The sequence below is a fragment of the Medicago sativa genome, chromosome 2 (genome assembly GCF_051527215.1).
Source record: "Medicago sativa cultivar Bolivia chromosome 2, Bolivia_mono, whole genome shotgun sequence".
In the NCBI taxonomy this organism is placed as follows: Eukaryota; Viridiplantae; Streptophyta; class Magnoliopsida; order Fabales; family Fabaceae; genus Medicago; species Medicago sativa.
The window spans coordinates 71,027,459-71,047,811 of NC_140750.1; the positions used below are offsets into that span (position 1 = coordinate 71,027,459).

Sequence of the window (20,353 nt, forward strand, 5' to 3'; positions counted from 1 at the left end):
AACTCGAAAGCTAAGAACAGAATAATCACACGCACGCACGCACAAAAACACCACTTTAAGATTGTTTTGTTTTCCCCTAACGTTACGAAACACAACACACACTATATATATAATCTATCAAAGGTTCCAAACCTCTTACGAAATTGTTTTTATTTAATGGTTGATGCGTTTTTAATTGAATGGGAGCTCAAAAGAGCATCCATGCTGGCAAAGGTTACAATTTCATTCAACATTTCATATTAATCTTTCATTTTTCTTTGTTTTACTATTGATGATGATTGTGTTTTTGTTTTTCAGCAAAGATTGATGTTAATGTTGATTTTACTCACAAGCTTTGTACTTATTTGATGCTCAATACCTTCAGGTTTCACCTCTATTCATTTTTCTCAGCTCAATTCAATATTTTTATAATAACGGATTATTAATTTGAATTTTTCTTTAACAGGAGTGATGACAATCCTCTTTCACTAGTAATTGGGAGGTAAGATTTTCAGTTTGATCAGTAGTGCATTGGATTGTTGCGGCTATAAAGCACGGACATCAAACACGACAATAATTTGTCGAAATTAAATAATTGATAATAGCCGCATGTGTTTTTGTCGGACACTGGACACGTCTTCAATATAAAGTATTGGTGCTGCATATGTTGAAGATATTGGTTTTCCCATGATTTTGTAAATGAATGACTGATAAACTTTTTTTTTTATTAGTCTCTGTATCAAACATCCAAATTTATTTGGTGGAAGTGAGAAGCTTGATGTTTCATGGGACAAGGGTTTGTATGATTCAAATATTTTAATTGCTTATAGAAGGCCACGGGAAGAATGTCTTGCTCATCAGTCTTTCGTGGTGCAGGTTGGTTTTGCTCGTTTTTTGTTTATGTTTTTGTTTTATGGTAAGAGAGGTTCTGCTAGGCAATGGCGATAAATAAACTTTTGTTTCAATGGATTTTTCTGTGGCAATTAGAGGATTTCAAGCAATGTTATTTTAAGACGTCTAATATGTGAAACGCACAAATTTGAGTGAAATTTTGTAGTGAAAGCAAGCTATTAAGTTCTACTTGTGATCATTGTTTTCCCCTTTGCAGCATTCTCTTTCACCAGAGATCGGAATCCATGGTATCCCTATAAACAATTTCTCCCGCTCGGGAAGTGGAGGTGTAAATTTATCTAGATTAACAGTTGGGATGGATCTGAAGGAACCTGTGAGTTCAAAGTGGAGCAGCACAACCAGCATAAAATTTGAGGTTCGGATGCGTCTTTTCGTGAATCAAGGATAATATCGAAGACTAGTTTGCATGAGTTTCTTTGATTTTCTTTATATTACTATTTGTTTTGGTTATACACGAAGTAGAAACTAACTCGTTAAACCATCATGCAGCATGTTCGTCCATTGAACGATGATGGTCGCAATATAAGCAGGGATCGTGACGGGTTTGCTTTGACTTGCAGGTAACCAAGGATTTTAGTATTCCGGTTTTCAAAATGTCGAACTGATTTTGATAATGTGATATGTACATTGCTTATTGCAGTGGCAGTCCACATGACAGTATGGTAGTCTTAAAGCAAGAGTCTCAACACACAAAGGCAAACGATCGTAGCTTTTTTCATGTAATGAATTACATTCTTATTTCCAGTTTGATTCCTAGTTCCTATTTATATGGCTATTAACCAATAAGTCGTGTATCTGAATTGTGCATCTATTCCACTAACTGAGCGCACAACCTTTTCAGTTTAATCTTCAAATAGAACAAGGTATTCCTGTTCTTTCTAAGTGGATAATTTTCAACCGATTTAAATTTGTTGCTACGAAAGGAATCAAACTTGGACCAACACTTCTCCTGACAAGGTTGGTAATTTCTGATATTTCAAATACATAATACTTTTCTATTTGACATATTGCAATTAGAGAAGCAACAATCTGGAGCTATAAATTAAAATAGAATACATTAATGCTTGGGTTCACTAATAGGACATATTGACACAAACTTAATACTTCGCGAGTCCTAATTTCAACCTGAAATAGAGTTACCCTATTTTCTATGTGATTATATAATTTTCTTATTATAGTCCATGCCTTTTCGTCTGACAGACTTACAGGTGGTTCAATCGTTGGGGACATGGCTCCTTACCAAGCATTTTCCATTGGGGGGCTCGGAAGTGTCCGAGGGTATGGTGAAGGAGCAGTTGGTTCTGGGAGATCATGCCTGGTGGCTAATAGCGAACTGACTCTCCCTTTGGTACGCAATATTTACAAATAACAATCATATAATGAAAATTGCATAAGAGATCATGTCTGACCGTGAATTTTCAGCACATATCTTGATAAATTATGAATTTTAAGGTTATCGTTTCTGTTAAAATTTTCATGATTCACCCTGTGCATGACTGATTTGAAAGCGATCAATTTTGTTGTTGCGAGCCTCCAAAAATGAAAGCAGATGACCACAATTAAACATATACACATTCATCTTTTTAATTTTATTACATTCATCGTCGAATCAAAATGTGCTGTGCTAAATTAACTGATGTCTTTTTCACTACAGACTAAGATGTTGGAAGGTGCGGTTTTTATGGATTGCGGAACAGATTTGCGGACTGGTTATCTTGTACCTGGTGAGTAATATCATTTTGCTCAAGTTGCTTTCAACTTTTCTTTATACTATCTATTCATTTGAAATGTTCTTTGTTTATTGCTAACATTTACATCCAACGATTTTTAGCACGGTCAAATATGTTTATGTTTGGTTCTGCTGAGTAACTGAAACTACCTAAACCTATTGGCATCTTTAAATAGCTAAATTGAGCACCACAGATGAAATCCCCGTGAATATCTCTATGTAGCCTATTGTTTTTAGTCTTGAATCATGATTGATATAATCCCTAATAAAGGAATGAGAAATCTATATATTTCTGTCAAAATGTGAGAATGGTTGATTGGAATAGGGAGGGATATGGACTGTTTTGTGTTGGGAATACCGTGTTAGCAAAAACACTGCAAGCATAAATTAAGTCATCCAAAATTTGACATGTGAACCTAAAGTCATTACAACGACTTCTGCTTGAGTTTAAATTACATTTTTCTTTCTATGTAAAAAACATTCATTTGAGGCCTTACAGATATGGTTATACTCTGTGTTTTCGTGTCTAGTACTAACTTATGCAAACGCATGCGTAAAATCTCTATTATATGGATTTGATGGAATAAGGGAGCTTCAGTGTCGACGCAGGCTTACTCTATCACTCTAGTAGTAATAGTAGTTGGTCTCTAGGAACCATTTTATTTAAGGGTTTGTCTAACATGTGCAATATTGCACATTTTAAAGCAACTAAAAGTAGCAACTTTTTATTGAAAACAACAATTATTTATTAAAAGTTTATATATTTAATATGATTATGAAATACACAAATTCCATACAAATTTGCTATTTAAACTTCTTAACATGTGCAAACTTGCACATGATAGAAAAATCCTTTAAATAAGAGCTATATGTTCCTCATTAGATATTGGTATAAACTTTATAAATGGGGTGGAGGCATATGCTTGATTTCAACAAATGAACCGACATTGGCTAGTTTATATCAGTTATACTTTAGGCACTGTTTTGATAAACAGTTTAATTAAGTGTTTGTAGCATAAACACTTGGAGAAATGCTATGGTCACTCTCTCTAACACACTCTTCTAACACACACCACTAATATTTGGCCACATCATCCCACCTTTTTAGCATTTCACCCATAAACCGATTGAACAGGTTGCTAAAGGACAAAAAAAAAGACTCGCGTTGTTGATTTTTTTGGTGTACGTCGTCTTTCTTGCCTGAGTGATAAAAAACTGCATCTAAAATAAAACCCAATTAGAAAAACCTAAGAACCCAAAAATGGAACCAAACTAAGGCATGAACAGATTGGAAGGTGCCACTTGAAATTCCGATCTCAATTGTTGGTGTCTCTATAGCTTCTTCTGGTTCATGTTAAAACAAAAAATACCAAAAACTCCAAACCCTTTTTTTCACGAGCAGACATCCCTTTTGGTTTTCCAGCTACTAGTCAACAACAACCTTTGATTTCCTGTTTCTTATTGTTGTTGTTAACATATACTATAGAAAATTGGGGTTGATTTCATCGATGAATGTAAAGTTTTGTTCCAATTTGTTGTTAAAAAAATTGGAATGAAAACAAAGAAAAGTGAAATCCAGAAAAATATTGTGTACAAAACTATTAGAAACTTGATTGTTAGTGTTGGAAATTAAAATAATTAAAGAACAACTTGAATGTTGATAGGAAGCAGGGATGAATTGGTGGAAAGACGGTGAAACAAAAACCAGAAGAGAAAGCCAGCGAAAATGAAACCTGCACAACCGGTTGCTGGGAAAAGTTTTAAAAAGATAGGATGATGTGGCGATTTATTATTGGTGTGTGTTAATAGAGAGTGTTAGAGAGTGTGTCCCTAGCATTTCTCTAAACACTTGTCATATAAGTGCTTATGTATAAGCTATTTCTCTATTAGAAGATAAAATAAAGTCAAACTGTTTTTATATATAAGTTATAAACTGTTTTCATAAGCTATCTTGGAGAGCTTATGGAAATAATCTGAAAATAGTTTATAGACATGTCATAAGTTATATCCAATTTTTCATAAGCTCTCCCAAACAATCTCGCAAGAGCTTATTGACTGTCAAATAAGCCAATTCAAAATCAGAGTCTCAAAACAAATGCTTGACAGCTATGTTCTTAATCCCAGATAGTGTCTCGTTGACAGCTACCTTGTTAATCCCAGATAGCGTCGCGTAGCGCCAACCTATAGCGATGCAGCAGATGGCGGGATAGCCGCTATTGCAATGACTAAAAATCGGCATACAAAGTAAACATAAATACTGAAATAGACAAAAATACACAAAATTAAAGAGACCATCATACTTAATAATTAAAGAACCTAAAGTACAAAGCAATAAAACTTAAAAAATATGACAGAACTGAACTAAAAGTAGAAAGATGAACATAACGATTGTTTGTGAGCAAGAACAGAACATTACCCTTAAAAGGTCTCGAATTGACATTTATACTCTTAAAAAATTGAGTTTTTTTTAAAAAGAAGGTTTGAGGAATTTCGCCCTGAAACTGTAATAGCGGACGCGGCAGCGGTTTGTGGCTCCAAAAGTGTTGCGCCGAACCCTACCACTGCTACGCTATTCCTCTATATCGTGCTATTGACAACATAGCTTGACAGTTTCTTTTCTTTTCTTTTGAGCAAGGGTGTTTAATTGTCACAACTTCTGTTTTTTGTAATGATTTTTACTCTTAAACTGATCTACATGATCATGCTTATTTGTTCTATACACATTATTGTTTTAGTGTTTATTCCAGAGCCATTTCAAATGTACTCTCATACTCTTAATCTCTTGAAAATTCAGGTAACCCAGCTTTAAGGCATGGTAAACCAGGATCTGGTGTTGGATTGGGATATGGACTTAGATTTAAATCACAATTTGGTCATTTTCAAGTTGATTATGCTATTAATGCATTTAAGCAAAGGACTCTCTATTTTGGCCTCAGCAACATTGCTTCATGAAATCCTTAAACGCAGAAGAAGGTTGCAGAACTCTTACTTTTCTTTGTAGTTTATCATCCCACGACAAAGTTCTATAGAAGATGGAATGATAAAGCTACAGATGCTACAATATTTTATCATCAATCCATATAGGAAAATAAAACGCGTTCTCATTTATTTCTAACTCCGCACTATATTTTGCATGTGGAGTGAGAAAGTTACTGTATTCTTTTTATTACAATTCATAGATGGAAAATTTCTTGGCATTTTTTAAAGGCTTTTTGTTTATGGTAAATGAGTGCAAGTGGATTGGTTTATTGAAACTTCTTTATAATCAAGCTAGGAAGGAAAACAGACTATGATCAAGTGAAAATGACAAGTACAAAAACTAGCAGACACAAATCACAAGACCAATACACAATGTTGGAAACTTTGTTGAAGTAATATGTTATGCAGCAGGTTTTCCGCTACATACCACAAATTAAGTGTTGGGATATGCTTGCTGCGATGCCAGGGGCGTCCAAGGGTAGTCCGAATTTGTTTCATTTATCTTATTAAAATGGATTTTATTAATCTATCATTTGTGTCTCTTTTGAACGACCATTAAATGAAATCGATAAATGGAGTAAATTCGGACTCGTCCAAGGGACTGGTTGAAACAAGTTAGGTTTGTTCTTGACCTTGGATTTGGATAGGGTCGAAATTGAAATTGTGGTCCTAGACCTGATTAAATATGATAGTGTTGATTCAATTAAGATAGAGTCCAAGTGAGACATGACCTAATTGATATCAGACTTTTCTATAAAACTATTCGAATAAGTCTTTTCTTTGACTGATAGTATTTCTACCTGTGTGCTAGTTCATTTTGTTTTTAGCACATTTTGTTTTTAGCACAAGGTGGCATTGCCTGCATTCACAGCAATTAGACAACCATATAAGGTCCAATTTTAAAACTGCAACTTGGAATGAATGCCAAAATTTGGTACGTATCAACAACTTCGCAAACATAATTTATTATGCTATTATTATATTAATTAATCCAAAAAAAAGAATCATAAGAGGGTCCGCCGATTAAACTAATCCACTATAATAATTTTATAATTTTTACAGGATTTTTTTTTTTTTTTATACCAATATGCTATTGAAAACTAGCATCTGTTTAGATTAACTTCTCTAAAAAAAATATTCCTCTTTAAATGTTATGTTGATAGTTTTTTAATCAAACTATCAGATAAATCAAACTAACCATATAATTAGAAGTTTTTAAAGAAAGAAACCTCGATCAAAAATAGGTTGGTGAAGGCTACGTTAAAATAGACCAATGTAGACTGTCATTTTTGAACGCTTATTATAGGTTATTTTGATTTTACATTATTAGTAACACGTAATTGAAGAAAACTACAAATCCACATCCACCTAATTGTTGGTCTCACCTTTATGCTGAAAAAACACATAATGGTGGTGGCCTTGCAAACCTTAATCAACTTGGTTGGTAGTTGGCACTAAACAAGCTAAAATGCTAGTTACGTTGCTTAAACCTGGACCAGAATTTGCATACACCCATTAAAGTATGATACTTTTCCATATGAAAGGTTTCATAATTTTTAAGTAGATTTAGAACAAATACTTTGCTCATATTTTCACTAAGTGATTCGTTAAGAAACGTATCAAACCCTAATTGATTGGTTACGTAAAATTATATACGAAATGAGATTTAAAACAAATAAGCGCGAAAATTGATTTTTAGTGAAAAGCGATTTTGAATCGGGTCTGAACAGGTTAGAAACCATTTCACAAAGATAAACCGGTTTAGGACAAAAATAGGTTTGGTTTATAAACCTAAACCAGAAAGTGAATCGGTTCACATTGTTTGGTTAGCCCGGCACAACTCTACTTGTGACGTCTCATACGGAGCTCATGCTTGGTAACACATAGTGATTGCTCTTGAGCCCCATCAATTGCTCACAATTTCTAAAAATTAACAATCAGGAATTATCTACCGATGCGCTTCTAAACAAAAAAAATGTTGATCAAAAGTTACAACACGATGGAGTGAGCAAATAAGAAGACCAATTGATCAAGATTTCTGCTCTTCCCCCAGCGCAAAACACTCGCGCCCTGCAGCCATGCCTAAAATGCCCATGCGCTAGTTAACTAGCGCAGGTGTAAAATAATGCGCAAGTTAAGTTAAGTTAAGTAGCGTGAGTTAAGTGGCGCATAGTGGCTACTTTTTTTTTTTAAATTTATTTACTATTTTCAAATTATTTTATTTACTTTATTCTAAAATATTTTATTTACTTTATTCTAAATTATTTGTTCACTTTATTCTAAATTATTTATTTGTTATATTCTAATTTATTTATGCACTTAAAATAAATTCGAAATCAGAAAATAAATTCGATTTTATTTATTCAATACATAATCATAAACATAAAATAAATGCAAATATAAATACAAATAAAAAACAAAATTAATAAATATAACTCTCGTTTTATTAATATCATTCAAACATTACAATAATTAATACATATATTTTATTTGAATTCACTAATCTACTTATTATCTTTTTACCCTCTTGGGGTAAAAAGTTATTTTTACCCTCTTCGGTATATAGCAATAGCTCTTGGGAAAAATAGTGATCAGTCTTGTTGGGGAAAATACATCAAGATTCCTTGAGGTAAATTTAAATTTGGTTCCTTTTATACCCCCCATGATGATTCTTTTTACCCACGGTAAAAAGATTTTGGGAGTAAAAGGAAGCAAACCTAATTTTACCTCAAAGGATGATGTCTTTTTCCCCAACCCGACTGACAACTATTTTCCCCAAGAGCTACTACTATATACCTAAAGGGGTGTAAAGAGCCTAGAGACTATAGAACCAAAAAAGAAGAAGAGAAAGAGGGGGAGAGAGTGGGAGGAGATAATGTGAGGAAAAGAGAAAGTTTGTGAGGGTATTTATAGGTAGGAATGATAACCTAGTTTGTATCTACCATAAATGTGGTAAAAAAAAACGTGTAAAAGTAGTTAAAAACGGGTAAATTGAATGTTGAAAACCTGACCAAAGTGAAAAAAAACGTTGTTTTTCAGTTCTGACCACCGGCCAACTTACGTGAGTTAACTCGCGCAAAGGCTCAGTGGTGCGTGACTTAAGTCACGCAGAGCTTATATGGTGCGTGAGTCAAGTTACGCAGTGTGACTTAACTCACGCATGGGTATATTTAAAAATTATGTTGGACGCGAGCAAAATGTGCTGGGGGAAGAGCAGAAATCATTGATCAGTAGGTGGAAGTCCACTCTTGAACAAATGTGTGACAGTAGATAACAACAATAAATCGAGAACAAGAAACATTAAAGAATAAACTAAGTTGGTGCTGGCCTGTGTGGTCCCCCTTTGTGTTGTTAGCGACTGAAGCAAAGTGGTACGATTTTATTTGTCCTTAACACAACACAATAATAAACACATAACAGTGTCACATTGTAGATCCTACTGTGGGCCCCACTCTCTTGTTGAGATAGAAAACAACTTGGATCACCGACAACTTCAATTTTTGTCGACACTTACACTGCAACCAAAGCTTATCCGTGACAATTCTCGATCGTTGCTTTTTTTTTGACACAAACTCTCGATCGTTGCTTAAAAAACACTTTTATCACCTTTTCAAATTTATTATTTTCTCCCTAATTTTCTATTTCTTTTAATATCTTTCTAATTTTCACCACATTTAAACAACAAAGCATGAATTATAATACTTCCCTCCTGTCATTATTATAATAAATAAAAAACAAGTATCCAGTTTATATTATAGACTAAATACATCTGACTGAACTTTAAAAGTGATGTTTGCTTATAATAGTGACTGAAGGAAACATCGTCAATGCTACCTCATGTTCAGGCAACATCTCATGTTTTTTGACCAAAAGAAGTACACTTTTGGAACTTCTTAGTAGTGTGTTTACACGCTTCCTATGTACAAAAATCAGAGAAGACAAAATTACCTAAACAATCTTCTATGGCAATTTACTTAACCAACTTGCATTGCACCAACTGAATATAGAAGAGCACCTGCCTCTCTTTTTTTTACTCATCATCTACCTATCTCTCTGTTTTTTTGAATTTGATTCATCATTAATGAAATAGAGTCGGTCCATCAGAGAGTTTCCGGTATATAGGTCGTGACCCGTACATTGCTTCTTCAAACTATATACCGCCATCAAGCTATAGCCACAATATCATCAAGCAATATCATCTCAGCCATAAATATCTTCACATTCACTGAACTTTTTCATCTGGAAGAAAAGAATAAAATTTGATCAAAAAATGTTATCTCAACTATAGAATCTGATTAAGATACTAATGGAAACAAAATCTAACACAAGGACTGGCAAGTTCTGTAATCAGTTTGGACTTAGCACACAAGAACAAACAAAAATCTAGAATAATATTCTGATAGGGAGATAGAAAATTCCACTGTCCATAAGCATAATACTTCAGATTATGCTAACCCAATATCCACCATCCACTCTAGTTTTTTCTATTTGGTATCCAAAAATTTAGGTGAGTAGGTCCTAGAACCTCACCAAGATCAAGACATGTCACACCTTAAAAAGCGCTGTCATAGGTAGTTGCAGATTACCCACTAATCAGGTCTTCATATCTATATCAGGATTTGGACGCACATCCTCAGCATCTAGTACTCTAGTTTTCACCAAAAAGAAGATAAACCAACTACAATTCTAGCCATTTCATATCAACACACAGTACATCCTAAACCATTTCTTCACCACAAAGCATGAAGACCACATACACAAACAACAATTATACTCTTCATAATCAGCAACAGAACCCCATTCCTAATTTCTAAGTAAGCACAAGTGCACTTTACACACACCACCACCACACAATAAGAAGCAACTCGAAGTCCCTTCAAAATTCTAATCCTCAAATGTCAAAATCTCAAATTGGCTTTGATTCCCAACTAGAAAAAAGTAAATGCACAAAACAGTAAACAAGATAAACCACCTAAGATTCTAGCACCAGAGATAGTTGCAAATTAACTGCTAATGAGGTCTAGACATCAACATCAGAATTTAAACTCACATCGTGGAATATGAGCCGTATCCTTACCAATCGGACCAACTGTAGTTAGCATCTACTCTAGTTTTCACAAAAAAGATAAACCACGTAAAAGATTCTAGCACCATGTTTTGACATTCAGAACACGATACATCCTAAACCATTTTCTCACCACAAATACAAACAGCAATTATACCCTCTGTAATCAGCAACAGACCCCCATTCCAAATTTCTAAGTAAAGCACAAATGCACTTCGCACGCCCACACCACCAAAGCCGGATTCTGCAGTCACTCAATCAATGCATAGCAAGATCGGAGGGTACGGATTTAACACTAACAAGTCTATTAAAAATTACTGATAAAAAACAGCCGAGATTCACCTACACTCACTAGTTGACCATAGGGAATCCATTTCCCACACCTCCACACATTAAGAAGCAGCTCCAAGTCCCTTCAAAATTCTAAACCTCAAATGTCAAAATCTCAAATTTCCTTTGATTCCAACAAACAAAAAGTAATTTGAACAAACCCCTAAAAACATCAAGGAGTGTTTAAAACACAAATACAACACAAGCATCAAACCCAGATTCTAATTTCTAACATAAAAACCTGATAAATAATTCCCATCAAATAAAGTTCCAAACTTTTCTCATAACTAACTGAACCCATCAATAACAAAAAGGAAAATAATAATATCAATATCAACAGTTTCACAATAGCAACATACCATATCAAGATCTTGAAATTTCCCCCCAAAGTTTCAATCTTTGAAAATAACAGATTTGGCAATACCCATCAATGGTTCCAAGCAATCAGGAACAAATTTCCTGGCAAACAAAAAACTCTCCGAATTATTCGACTTTCTCAAACGGAGAATAAGCTCCGGTGACACTTCCTCCGGCTGATACGTATGAGGATGGCCATTAACAGTCCCAGTCCAATTCACATTGGTAAGTGTATAGCCAGTAACACCATCAGAATCCTCCATAGACAACAACGTAGGAAAATAATGTTCCTCAGGATAACACTCATCATCACGGTAACAAGGAACCTTAAACTTCCTCCACAATGTCCTATCCTTAACAACAACCAAAGCATGTTTTCTTGTCAAAGTAAAAAACTGCGACCCAACACGAAATTTCTCAAACGGAACTTCCGGCATCATCGCGTAACGTCCACGCGCTGTGTAACGCTTCCATAACCTAGGTCCATTGTTGATAATTTCAATAAAGCTTTTATATTTCAACCGAACACCGAATTGGGTCGATTCCGAATCGGTTAAATCAAACGTAGGTGAAAGAAAAAGTGATTTATAGATATAATCAAATGAATGAAGAGGGATACAATATTGCGAAAGAACGATGAAATAAGCATTGGAAGCATCGTCGAGAATCGCAGAAGCAAGTAAACGGCGCGTGGCGGAGATTAAAGTGGGGGAAGCACGGTAGGTTTTCTTGGACGGTACAAATTTGAAGATGGGGTTGTAACTGTTGCTTAAACGAAGGCGCGTGAGGTTCACGCGCGGGTCGGAATGGACATAAACATTGAATAATTTAGATGGGGTTGTTTGAAAGAAGAGATTCCAGAGAGGGGTGAAATGGAGATCGGTGTTTGTGAGGAAAAGGAAAGCAATTTTGAAGGTAGGGTTTTTGGAAGAGAGATGAAAGAATTTGGAGGGGTGTGAAGAGGAAGAAGGGGGTGTAGAATGTGAAATAGCGGTGTTGAAGAGGTTGATGTCATCGAGTTCATCTGTTGGGGAGATTGGGATGGGGGTAGGATGAGGTGGGAGAATAGCAGGAGCGAGAAAGAAGAGAATTGGAAGAGAGAGAAGGAGAGAGAAAGTTAGAAGATATGGGTTTGAGAACATTGAGTTTGATATTAGGGTTATTATTCTCCAGTGTGGAAGTTGTAACACTCTTGGAGAAGAATGAGGGTCTGGAATTGTGAATGTGAATCTTGAATCTTAGATAGAATTTCTTGTTCTTGGGTTTGGGTTTTGGGGGGTGAGAATAGAAAAGTGAATGATTGAATTGAATGATTGGTGAGGGTAGAGAAGAGAGAATAGAAGAAATTTGGGGGTTTTGTTTATTGTATTGATGATGTTAGGTTTGACGTTGAAGATGGTAAAACTACTAGCTGTTGCAAAGAAGTAAGGTTTGTTTGGTGGTTGTTGATAACTTTTTCTGTTTTTGTTTTAGACTAAACGCGTGCTTAAAAAAGAAAACAAGACTGAAAAAAACTGAATTATAATATTTGAATCAAAATGTAACGGTATATACCCAAAAATAAACGGAGAATTATATTTAAATCAAGAAATTCAGTAAAAAGGGACACCCAAAATTCATCATTTTTAAATTAAATAAAGATAACTCAATTTGGCATATATCATTGTGTGGGTTCAAACTTTAAACTTCTCACTCATTTACTGTAAGAACTAGATTTTTAACCTCTAGCTACTTATTTGCATTGTATGGAGTTCGAACCTCATACAGTGTGTGTTTGTTGAAGCGGTAGAAAGCAAAGAAAATCACGTTTTGTGTGAAGCTGCCTTTTGTAGCTTCTTTATTTTCACTTTAAAGTTGCCTCGAGACGCGAGAAATAGCCCTTAAACGCTGTACCAAACAGCCTCACAATGTTGATGGAGAATCAATTCAACTCACAAATAATTAAATATGTCATGATCATTTGTATATCTCTAAAATTAAATTTGATCCATGTAGAAGTAGAACCAAACATGCACCAAATCCTTATTTATTAATTTTGTTACGTCTGCAGCAACTTAACCTAATTTTTTTCCGCTCATTTGCTTTATTAGGTTTGCAATTATTTAACCTAACAAATTTCATCTAAAAAAATGCATTGCACACCAATTTCATTCCTATCCGCTTGCCTTTTTTTTTGAAGAAAATATTTTCTACCATATCAATGATCACGTATGATCCTTCTGTTTTATACGTCTTTTTTTCAAGAATTTTACACTTTTTTTTGGATTTTTTTATAAATTTCATGCCTTTTTTTTACATCCTTATTTATTAATTTTGTTACGTCTGCAGCAACTTAACCTAATTTTTTTCCGCTCATTTGCTTTATTAGGTTTGCAATTATTTAACCTAACAAATTTCATCTAAAAAAATGCATCGCACCAATTTCATTCATATCCTCTTGCCTTTTTTTGTACAGTTATTTAATACTAAAAAAATGCATTGCACTAGTTTCGTTTCTATCATGTTGGTTATATTCTTATTCGTATGACAATCCCTTTACAATAAACATGTGCGGAGCACGGGTCAAATATCTAGTTTTTATTAAAAGTTGGTTAAACCTACTTTATATCAAGAAAAAAGTTAAAGACACTCTCTTTTTGATCTCCAACACTCATTCTTATCTTTTCTTTTTTTTTTATCTCTAACACTCACTCTTAAATAAATTACTTAAATTAATATGGATCCTATCACTACGAATTAAATCTAGGGTTTTGCTAGAAGCCACCCATGAATGTGCCTTTTTTCAATCCACACCTCAAGGTGTGATTTCCACTTTTTAGTTATAGCTTTGCTAAAAGACACCTTCATAAAAATTAGTTAGTGTCTTTTAACAAATGTTCATAGAATAACTTGCTAAAAGACACTTTCATAAAATGTGTCTTCTAGCAAAACCCTTAACTCTATATCCAATCTTATCTTATTAGTCATAAAACCCATCATGCAGCAGAATCGAGACAAAAACCGAAAAATCAAACATTATTCCATGAAATTGAGTGTGTCAAAGAGTACATCTATTACATTTTTTCAGTAGAAAGCAAGTTTATGTGAGTTGAACTATAGAGTCTCGTCATCAACAGGGTAGACCCTAAGACAAGCTTCATTGATTGTATCGCTATCACATTAATGATTGCTATGAAATACTGATAATATAAAAATTAAATTGCAACCTTGATCTTCTATTTTGATCAACTTTTATGCTTTGATCCCCTAATTTTGAAAGGGTTAAATATGTTTTTGGTCCCTACAAATATACCAACTTTTCGTTTTAGTCCCTCTAAAATTTTCCTTCAACTTTTAGTCTTTATAAAATTTTCCATCTTCACTTTTGGTCCCTCTTTTAAAGTAAACTCATATGTAGAATACATATTTTTGAATAAAATTTTGCTAGAAAAATTCATAATATTATAAGAATCTCTCCCAAAAAAAATTAGAATTTTTTAACAAAACATAAATTTAATATGAATTTTTATATGTTTGACGGTTAAAAATTCATAATTAATTTATGTTTTGTTAAAAAATTCTAATTTTTTGGGGGATTTTTTTTTTACAATATTCTACTCATTTCTGCACAATTTCATTTAAAAATAGGGACCAAAAGTAGTGATTGAAAATTTTATAAGGACTAAAAGTTGAAGAAAATTTTTAGAGGGACTAAAACGAAAAGTTTGTATATTTATAGGGACCAAACACATATTTAACCCATTTTGAAATCTTCATATTTGATCCTTAAATTATTTTTTCAATTTTCAAAAATTGGACCCAACATTTCCAACTACGGCAATGTGGCACAATATAAATGATGTCTCACTTAACATCATGCACATATGGATTTTGTGCGTTTCACATTCCAATGTATTTCTTTACCATTTTCCCCTTAGTATATGAAGTGGTCTGGATTATAGAGGATTCACAAAACAATTGCAAGGAGAATCACAATGAAGAATCGTAGGTTTGGGTTCGCAAATGTTGGAAGAGGATAAAAGAAAGGTTTGATCTTTGTTTGACAAATGTTGATGGAGATGAAATGTGTTCAGGGTTCCTTCCATTTTTTTTGTTCTGTCAAATATTTTAGTGGTTAGAAATTCACCCCTTAAGATGAATTAGCGGGAAATTCTGAATTCGAACTCCGGCCTCGGCATATCGCAATTTCCCTGCCAACTGAACTATACTTTCATTTTCTATTTGCGAAAAGATTCAATTTCAATTTCTCTTGCCATAGTCAAGTATGTACATACATTGGCGCGGTAGAAAATGCAGACAGACGAGCACGGAAGTGCCTGTCTACACGCTAGTTAAAAATAAAAGGAATACAAGCATTTAGCATGACCTTTTTCTTTTCAAATTGATCTTTTAGGTAAACTATTTTATTTAAAATTTATTCCTTATTTATTTAATTAAATTATCAAATAATGAATTTTGCATGTAAAAAGGTACTAAGTTTTGTTGGAACATTTTTTTTTTATGGATGAAAATGGAAAAATGCACACATTAATACCATCTCCACTCTAGATTAATTATAAAGTTACCAATATACTTCCGGCTTATCTTTGGATCGACCGTCTACAAGTTCAATTTTGTTCCTACTTTCATTCTCCTACAACTTCAAAATACATTATCAGAAGCTAGCTCTCAATAATGAAAGATAGCTTCCAATATGATCATGCATTTTCGGTGGGTTGGATGAGCAATCATCATATACTTTTGCGCAAATTCTAATACAGACCATTACAACAAATGGTCTGTGTCTAAGGATTTCATTGAAGCAAGGTTGCTGAGGCCAAAATAGAGAGCCCTTTGCTCAAATGCATTAATAGCATAATCAACGTGAAAATGACCAAATTGTGATTTAAATCTAAATCCATATCCCAATCCAACACCAGATCCTGGTTTACCATGCCTTAAAGCTAGATTACCTGAATTTTCAAGAGATTAACAGTATGAGAGTACATTTCAAATGGTTCTGGAATAAACACTAAAACAATAATGTGTATAGAATAAAATAAGCATGATCATGTAGATCAGTTTAAGAGTAAAAATCATTACAAAAAACAGAAGTTGTGACAATCAAACACTCCTTCTCCAAAGAAAAGAAACTGCCAAGCACTTGTGAGACTCTGATTTTGAATTGGCTTATTTGAGTTAATGGAATGTCATAAGCACATGTGAGAATGTTTGGGAGAGCTTATGAAAAATTGCATATAGCTTACGACATGTCCATAAACTGTTTTCAACTTATTTTCATAAGCTCTCCAAGATAGCTTATGAAAACAATTTATAACTTACATAAAAATTGTTTCTTATTTTAACTTTTATTACAGAAATAGCTTATAATAAAAAACTTATATGACATAGCTTATTAAGAAGAAGTTGCTGCGATGACTTTAGGTTGAGACATGTCAAATTTTGGATGACTTAACAAATGCTTGCAGAGTTTTTGTTAACACAGTATTCCCAACACTAAACAGTCCCTCTCCCTACTCCAAACAGCCATTTTCACTTGGTTCTTTGAATAACTATTTCTTAAAGGTTAATGCTTTTGACAGAAATAGATAGATTTCCTTGGGGATTATGTTAATCAAGATTCAAGACTAAAAACAATAAGCTACATAAAGAACTTGAAGAAATAATAGTATAGAACTTGCATGACTGAACAAATAATTTAAATAGAGGTGGCATATGTTTAGGACTTTAGGTGGTGGCGTATTTTCAAAATACCTATATCTAAAGCTGTGGCAATAGGCGCATGATTTTTTAATACCCCAATTTGTCCACTATTAGTAGATAAAATAATTTCCTTCACTTCTGAACAGATAAAGGCAATGAAATTGCAAAAGGATCCGCAATGGCTTGCTAGCGAGCTTGCTTCCGTGACAGACTTGCCTTCCTATTCTGCCGGGCTGATCTCCTTCGATTCCTATTTTATCTAGTGATAGGGAATTAGGGATCACTTCACCTTCCTTGCTCCCGAATATGATTTAAGGATCCACCTTTGGCACCGCTCGCTGTTCCATTTGGAACAACTTCATTGACTAACGAAGGGAGTTAGGCTATCACCAGGTTAACTCCCGACATAAGGTCGACTAATATTTAAGTCTCACCAAAGATTGAACTCAATGGAGTGTTATTGCAACATGTTTTCTCACTGCATGGCCTCTTACAAGGGTCTGAAGCACAAAACTTCCAAGTTTGGTCGAAGTCATTGACAGTAAAGCTCTTGAAACTGATCACATGCCTCAAAATAAACACAGGAGTAAAAAGAAAAATTAAAAGAGAAAATGGAAGACCCTCGAAATAGATATAAAGTGAATCTTTAAGAAAATAAACTAAATTACATAAACATAACATCCTATTGGCTGATTAATAACTTTTGCTGACCACAGTACAGTACTTGAATCATCAATGCAAGAGGTACTTTAGAAGAATAAGATACACTGATGAAGTATACATAGCAAAAAAAGAACTAAATAGCAGTATACCTACCAAGTACCAACAGTATCTTATAGCCTCAATGAGATAGAAGAATAAAACACATAACAAACATATATTTGTGATCTTAACAAAAAAGGTAGAGTTGCACCTAAACCAAATATATTTTAACATCACTGTTGAAACAAAATCTCCAACAACAAAGAAGAGTCGAAATTTTTGGTCTTCTCTTTGTTTACAGGGGAGAGAGGGTTTATTTTCTTTCAACGAAGACACATCCATCCATGTTGCACCTTATCCACAGTGTATCTCAATTCTCAAATGTATCTGCTAACATTTCTTTTTGAAAAGTATAATAAATTATTTTTGGATACTTACTGGAATACTTATCTGGGAGTATCCTAGAAGTATCGGTGTGTCCAATATCTGTCCGACATGGACACATCTCCTATTTTTGAATATCCAGGTTTTATGCTTTTTATACATTAAAATGGACCGAATTGTGGTAAATTTTACAACGGGGATGTGTAGTATGCTAGAGAGAAGTGGTTTACAAGAATCAATAATGTGAGAGGAGTGTGATTTGTTCATTGAAAACCACTTCAACATTTGAAAAAACAAAAGAACTTCGCACAAAACTAGCAAAAGAAGTATATGACCAAATAAGTGCAAAAAATGAAAGAAGATGACTATAGACAGTCTTCAACTAACAATTGAACTATGATATACTGAAATTTAGATGATGAAGCAGGTAGGCAGCGGTCAGTATATCAGTTGGCAACCAAGTTTCCCAAAGGTAGAATAAAAAAGCTTTGTTGTGCACGGTCAGATAAGCTATATTTATCGGTCAATATTATGATTAAGTGGTCGAGGCTACAAGTAAATTTGCATTTGCATCACTCAACAGCCAAACGAAATTAAGTTAGTTTTGACTGACAAAATTAGCAACAATCAAATCATAATTACGATCAGGAGTTAAAAACAAGTAAAATTTTCAAAGATAAGGAAAATAATTGTTCAAAATACAGCAAAAGCGTTTAACAAAAGTATAATGGCAGATAAGATAAAATATTACATTGGTTTTGGGTGAAATAAGGATTGGATAGTTGTCCAAGACTCTGTCAAGGAGCTCTTTTTCTCGACAGCTATCCTATAGTTTTCCTCATGAGACTTTAGCTTTGTCCGAATTTCTGTTCCCTTAGGACATTCATCAAAAAAATTGGACCAAGCTTTGTCCCTCAAATTTATAATTTCTTTAAAATCTGTCATAGTCTTCTCCCTTCCTTCCTTTGCAAGTTGAAGTTCCTTCTCCAAATGGTCAATTTTAATGTCAAAATCCTGTCTGTCTTTCAAGAGTTCCTCGCAGCGTTTTTCAGCAGCTTTCTTCTCATCAATGAGTGATCTGAGCATTTGAAAAATTGTGTTGTGCTCTTGTTGGGTTTGTGCATAGGAGGACAAATTATTGGTGATAAAAGGGATGTCAATAGGAAGGCTATTGACAATAATCTGTACTGCAGTGAAAATACCAAGGTTGACACCATTCAAGTACATTTTGAAGTCCTGAAGATCCTTAACCACTTGGAGAAGTTCGTTATAGAGGGCAACGTCAGAATAAATTATCTCAAAGTTGTGACTAAACAAGACCTTTAGTTTTTCCAAATGCTCTACTACCTTGGAATTACAAGAGTCTTGAGAAAAGGTAATAGAAGAAAGCTCTTTAGTCTCGACAATATCCGAATTGGTAATCTGATCTCCTTTGGGAGAAAAATCCAATTTTTCCTCGTTGGTTCTCTCTTGAGATGCATCAACATTGTGCAGTTCATCAGCAGTAATTTCCAAAATAGGTTGGATATTCGTGGCATCCTTTGGTTCAGAAATTTTGTCTGCATTCGGTTGTGAAGAATTTGGCAAAGGTAAAAATGTTGAAGTAGGCATCACTTGAATAACAGTAGGTGGAGACATTGTTGAAGTAGGTGCACTGGTGACAATTGGTTGAAAAGAGCGCAAGCGCGTTTTCTGTAGAAATAACCACGAGTAAAATGTGTAAGTACATATATATTGACAAAGTTGTGGAGTTCACATATAAGATTTGCACATTGTCAGTATTTTCCCTCCTCAATTAAGGTTCGCCACTGGTTTTAATTTTCCAAATTTATTACGGTCACTTTATATCATTAAAAGCTGAAAAAGTTCAACAAATGCAGACTTCTAGGATATGTATTCTAGGAAAGAGATACTTATCCTATTTTGGAAAATCCATGTTTCATTAAGTATTTATACTTCAACATTAAAATGGACTAAAGTGTATAACATTTCCCAAGAGGGATGTAGTTTAATCACTTTTCATGTGAGAGAATGGTTTGTTCACAAAAAACCATTTTATTACTTAAAAAAGTAAAAGGACTCCAGCTTTACTCACTTTTCCATACAATAATGCTCTAATCCCCCTTCCTGATTCAGCCATAGTCGATGTAAATTCACTTTGCCTCAATCTACCACAAACCTAGCAAAGGAGTTATATGACCAAGTAAGTGCAA

General features: G+C 34.0%; 2 protein-coding genes across 2 annotated transcripts; one reads left to right on the forward strand and one right to left on the reverse strand.

Annotated features, from left to right (window-relative positions):
• LOC146950304 (Outer membrane OMP85 family protein) lies at positions 1-5,846 on the forward strand. The gene is made up of 11 exons (XM_085746237.1): positions 1-213; positions 298-364; positions 446-481; positions 711-855; positions 1,088-1,246; positions 1,381-1,451; positions 1,532-1,610; positions 1,733-1,848; positions 2,092-2,239; positions 2,546-2,615; positions 5,415-5,846. Exons 1-11 carry the CDS (start codon positions 180-182, stop codon positions 5,570-5,572), a joined length of 1,083 nt encoding a protein of 360 aa, XP_085602363.1. The 5' UTR covers positions 1-179; the 3' UTR covers positions 5,573-5,846.
• A 3,571-nt stretch (positions 5,847-9,417) lies between these two features.
• Positions 9,418-12,748, reverse strand: LOC146950305 (Core-2/I-branching beta-1,6-N-acetylglucosaminyltransferase family protein). The gene is made up of 2 exons (XM_085746241.1): positions 11,354-12,748; positions 9,418-9,838 (listed from the first exon to the last, which is right to left on the reverse strand). The coding sequence occupies exon 1, from the start codon at positions 12,491-12,493 to the stop codon at positions 11,387-11,389; it is 1,107 nt and encodes a 368-aa protein (XP_085602367.1). The 5' UTR covers positions 12,494-12,748; the 3' UTR covers positions 9,418-9,838; positions 11,354-11,386.
• Positions 12,749-20,353: the final 7,605 nt, after the last annotated feature.

What these genes read in the sequence shown, in the direction of transcription:
- LOC146950304 (XM_085746237.1), top strand. Translation starts at nt 180, where the DNA reads ATGGGAGCTCAAAAGAGCATCCATGCTGGCAAAG. An exon ending in TTGATGCTCAATACCTTCAG is followed by an intron (nt 365 to 445) that starts GTTTCACCTCTA and finishes TTTCTTTAACAG; the next exon opens with GAGTGATGACAATCCTCTTT. An exon ending in ATCAGTCTTTCGTGGTGCAG is followed by an intron (nt 856 to 1,087) that starts GTTGGTTTTGCT and finishes TCCCCTTTGCAG; the next exon opens with CATTCTCTTTCACCAGAGAT.
- LOC146950305 (XM_085746241.1), bottom strand. Translation starts at nt 12,493, where the DNA reads ATGTTCTCAAACCCATATCTTCTAACTTTCTCTCTCCTTCTCTCTCTT.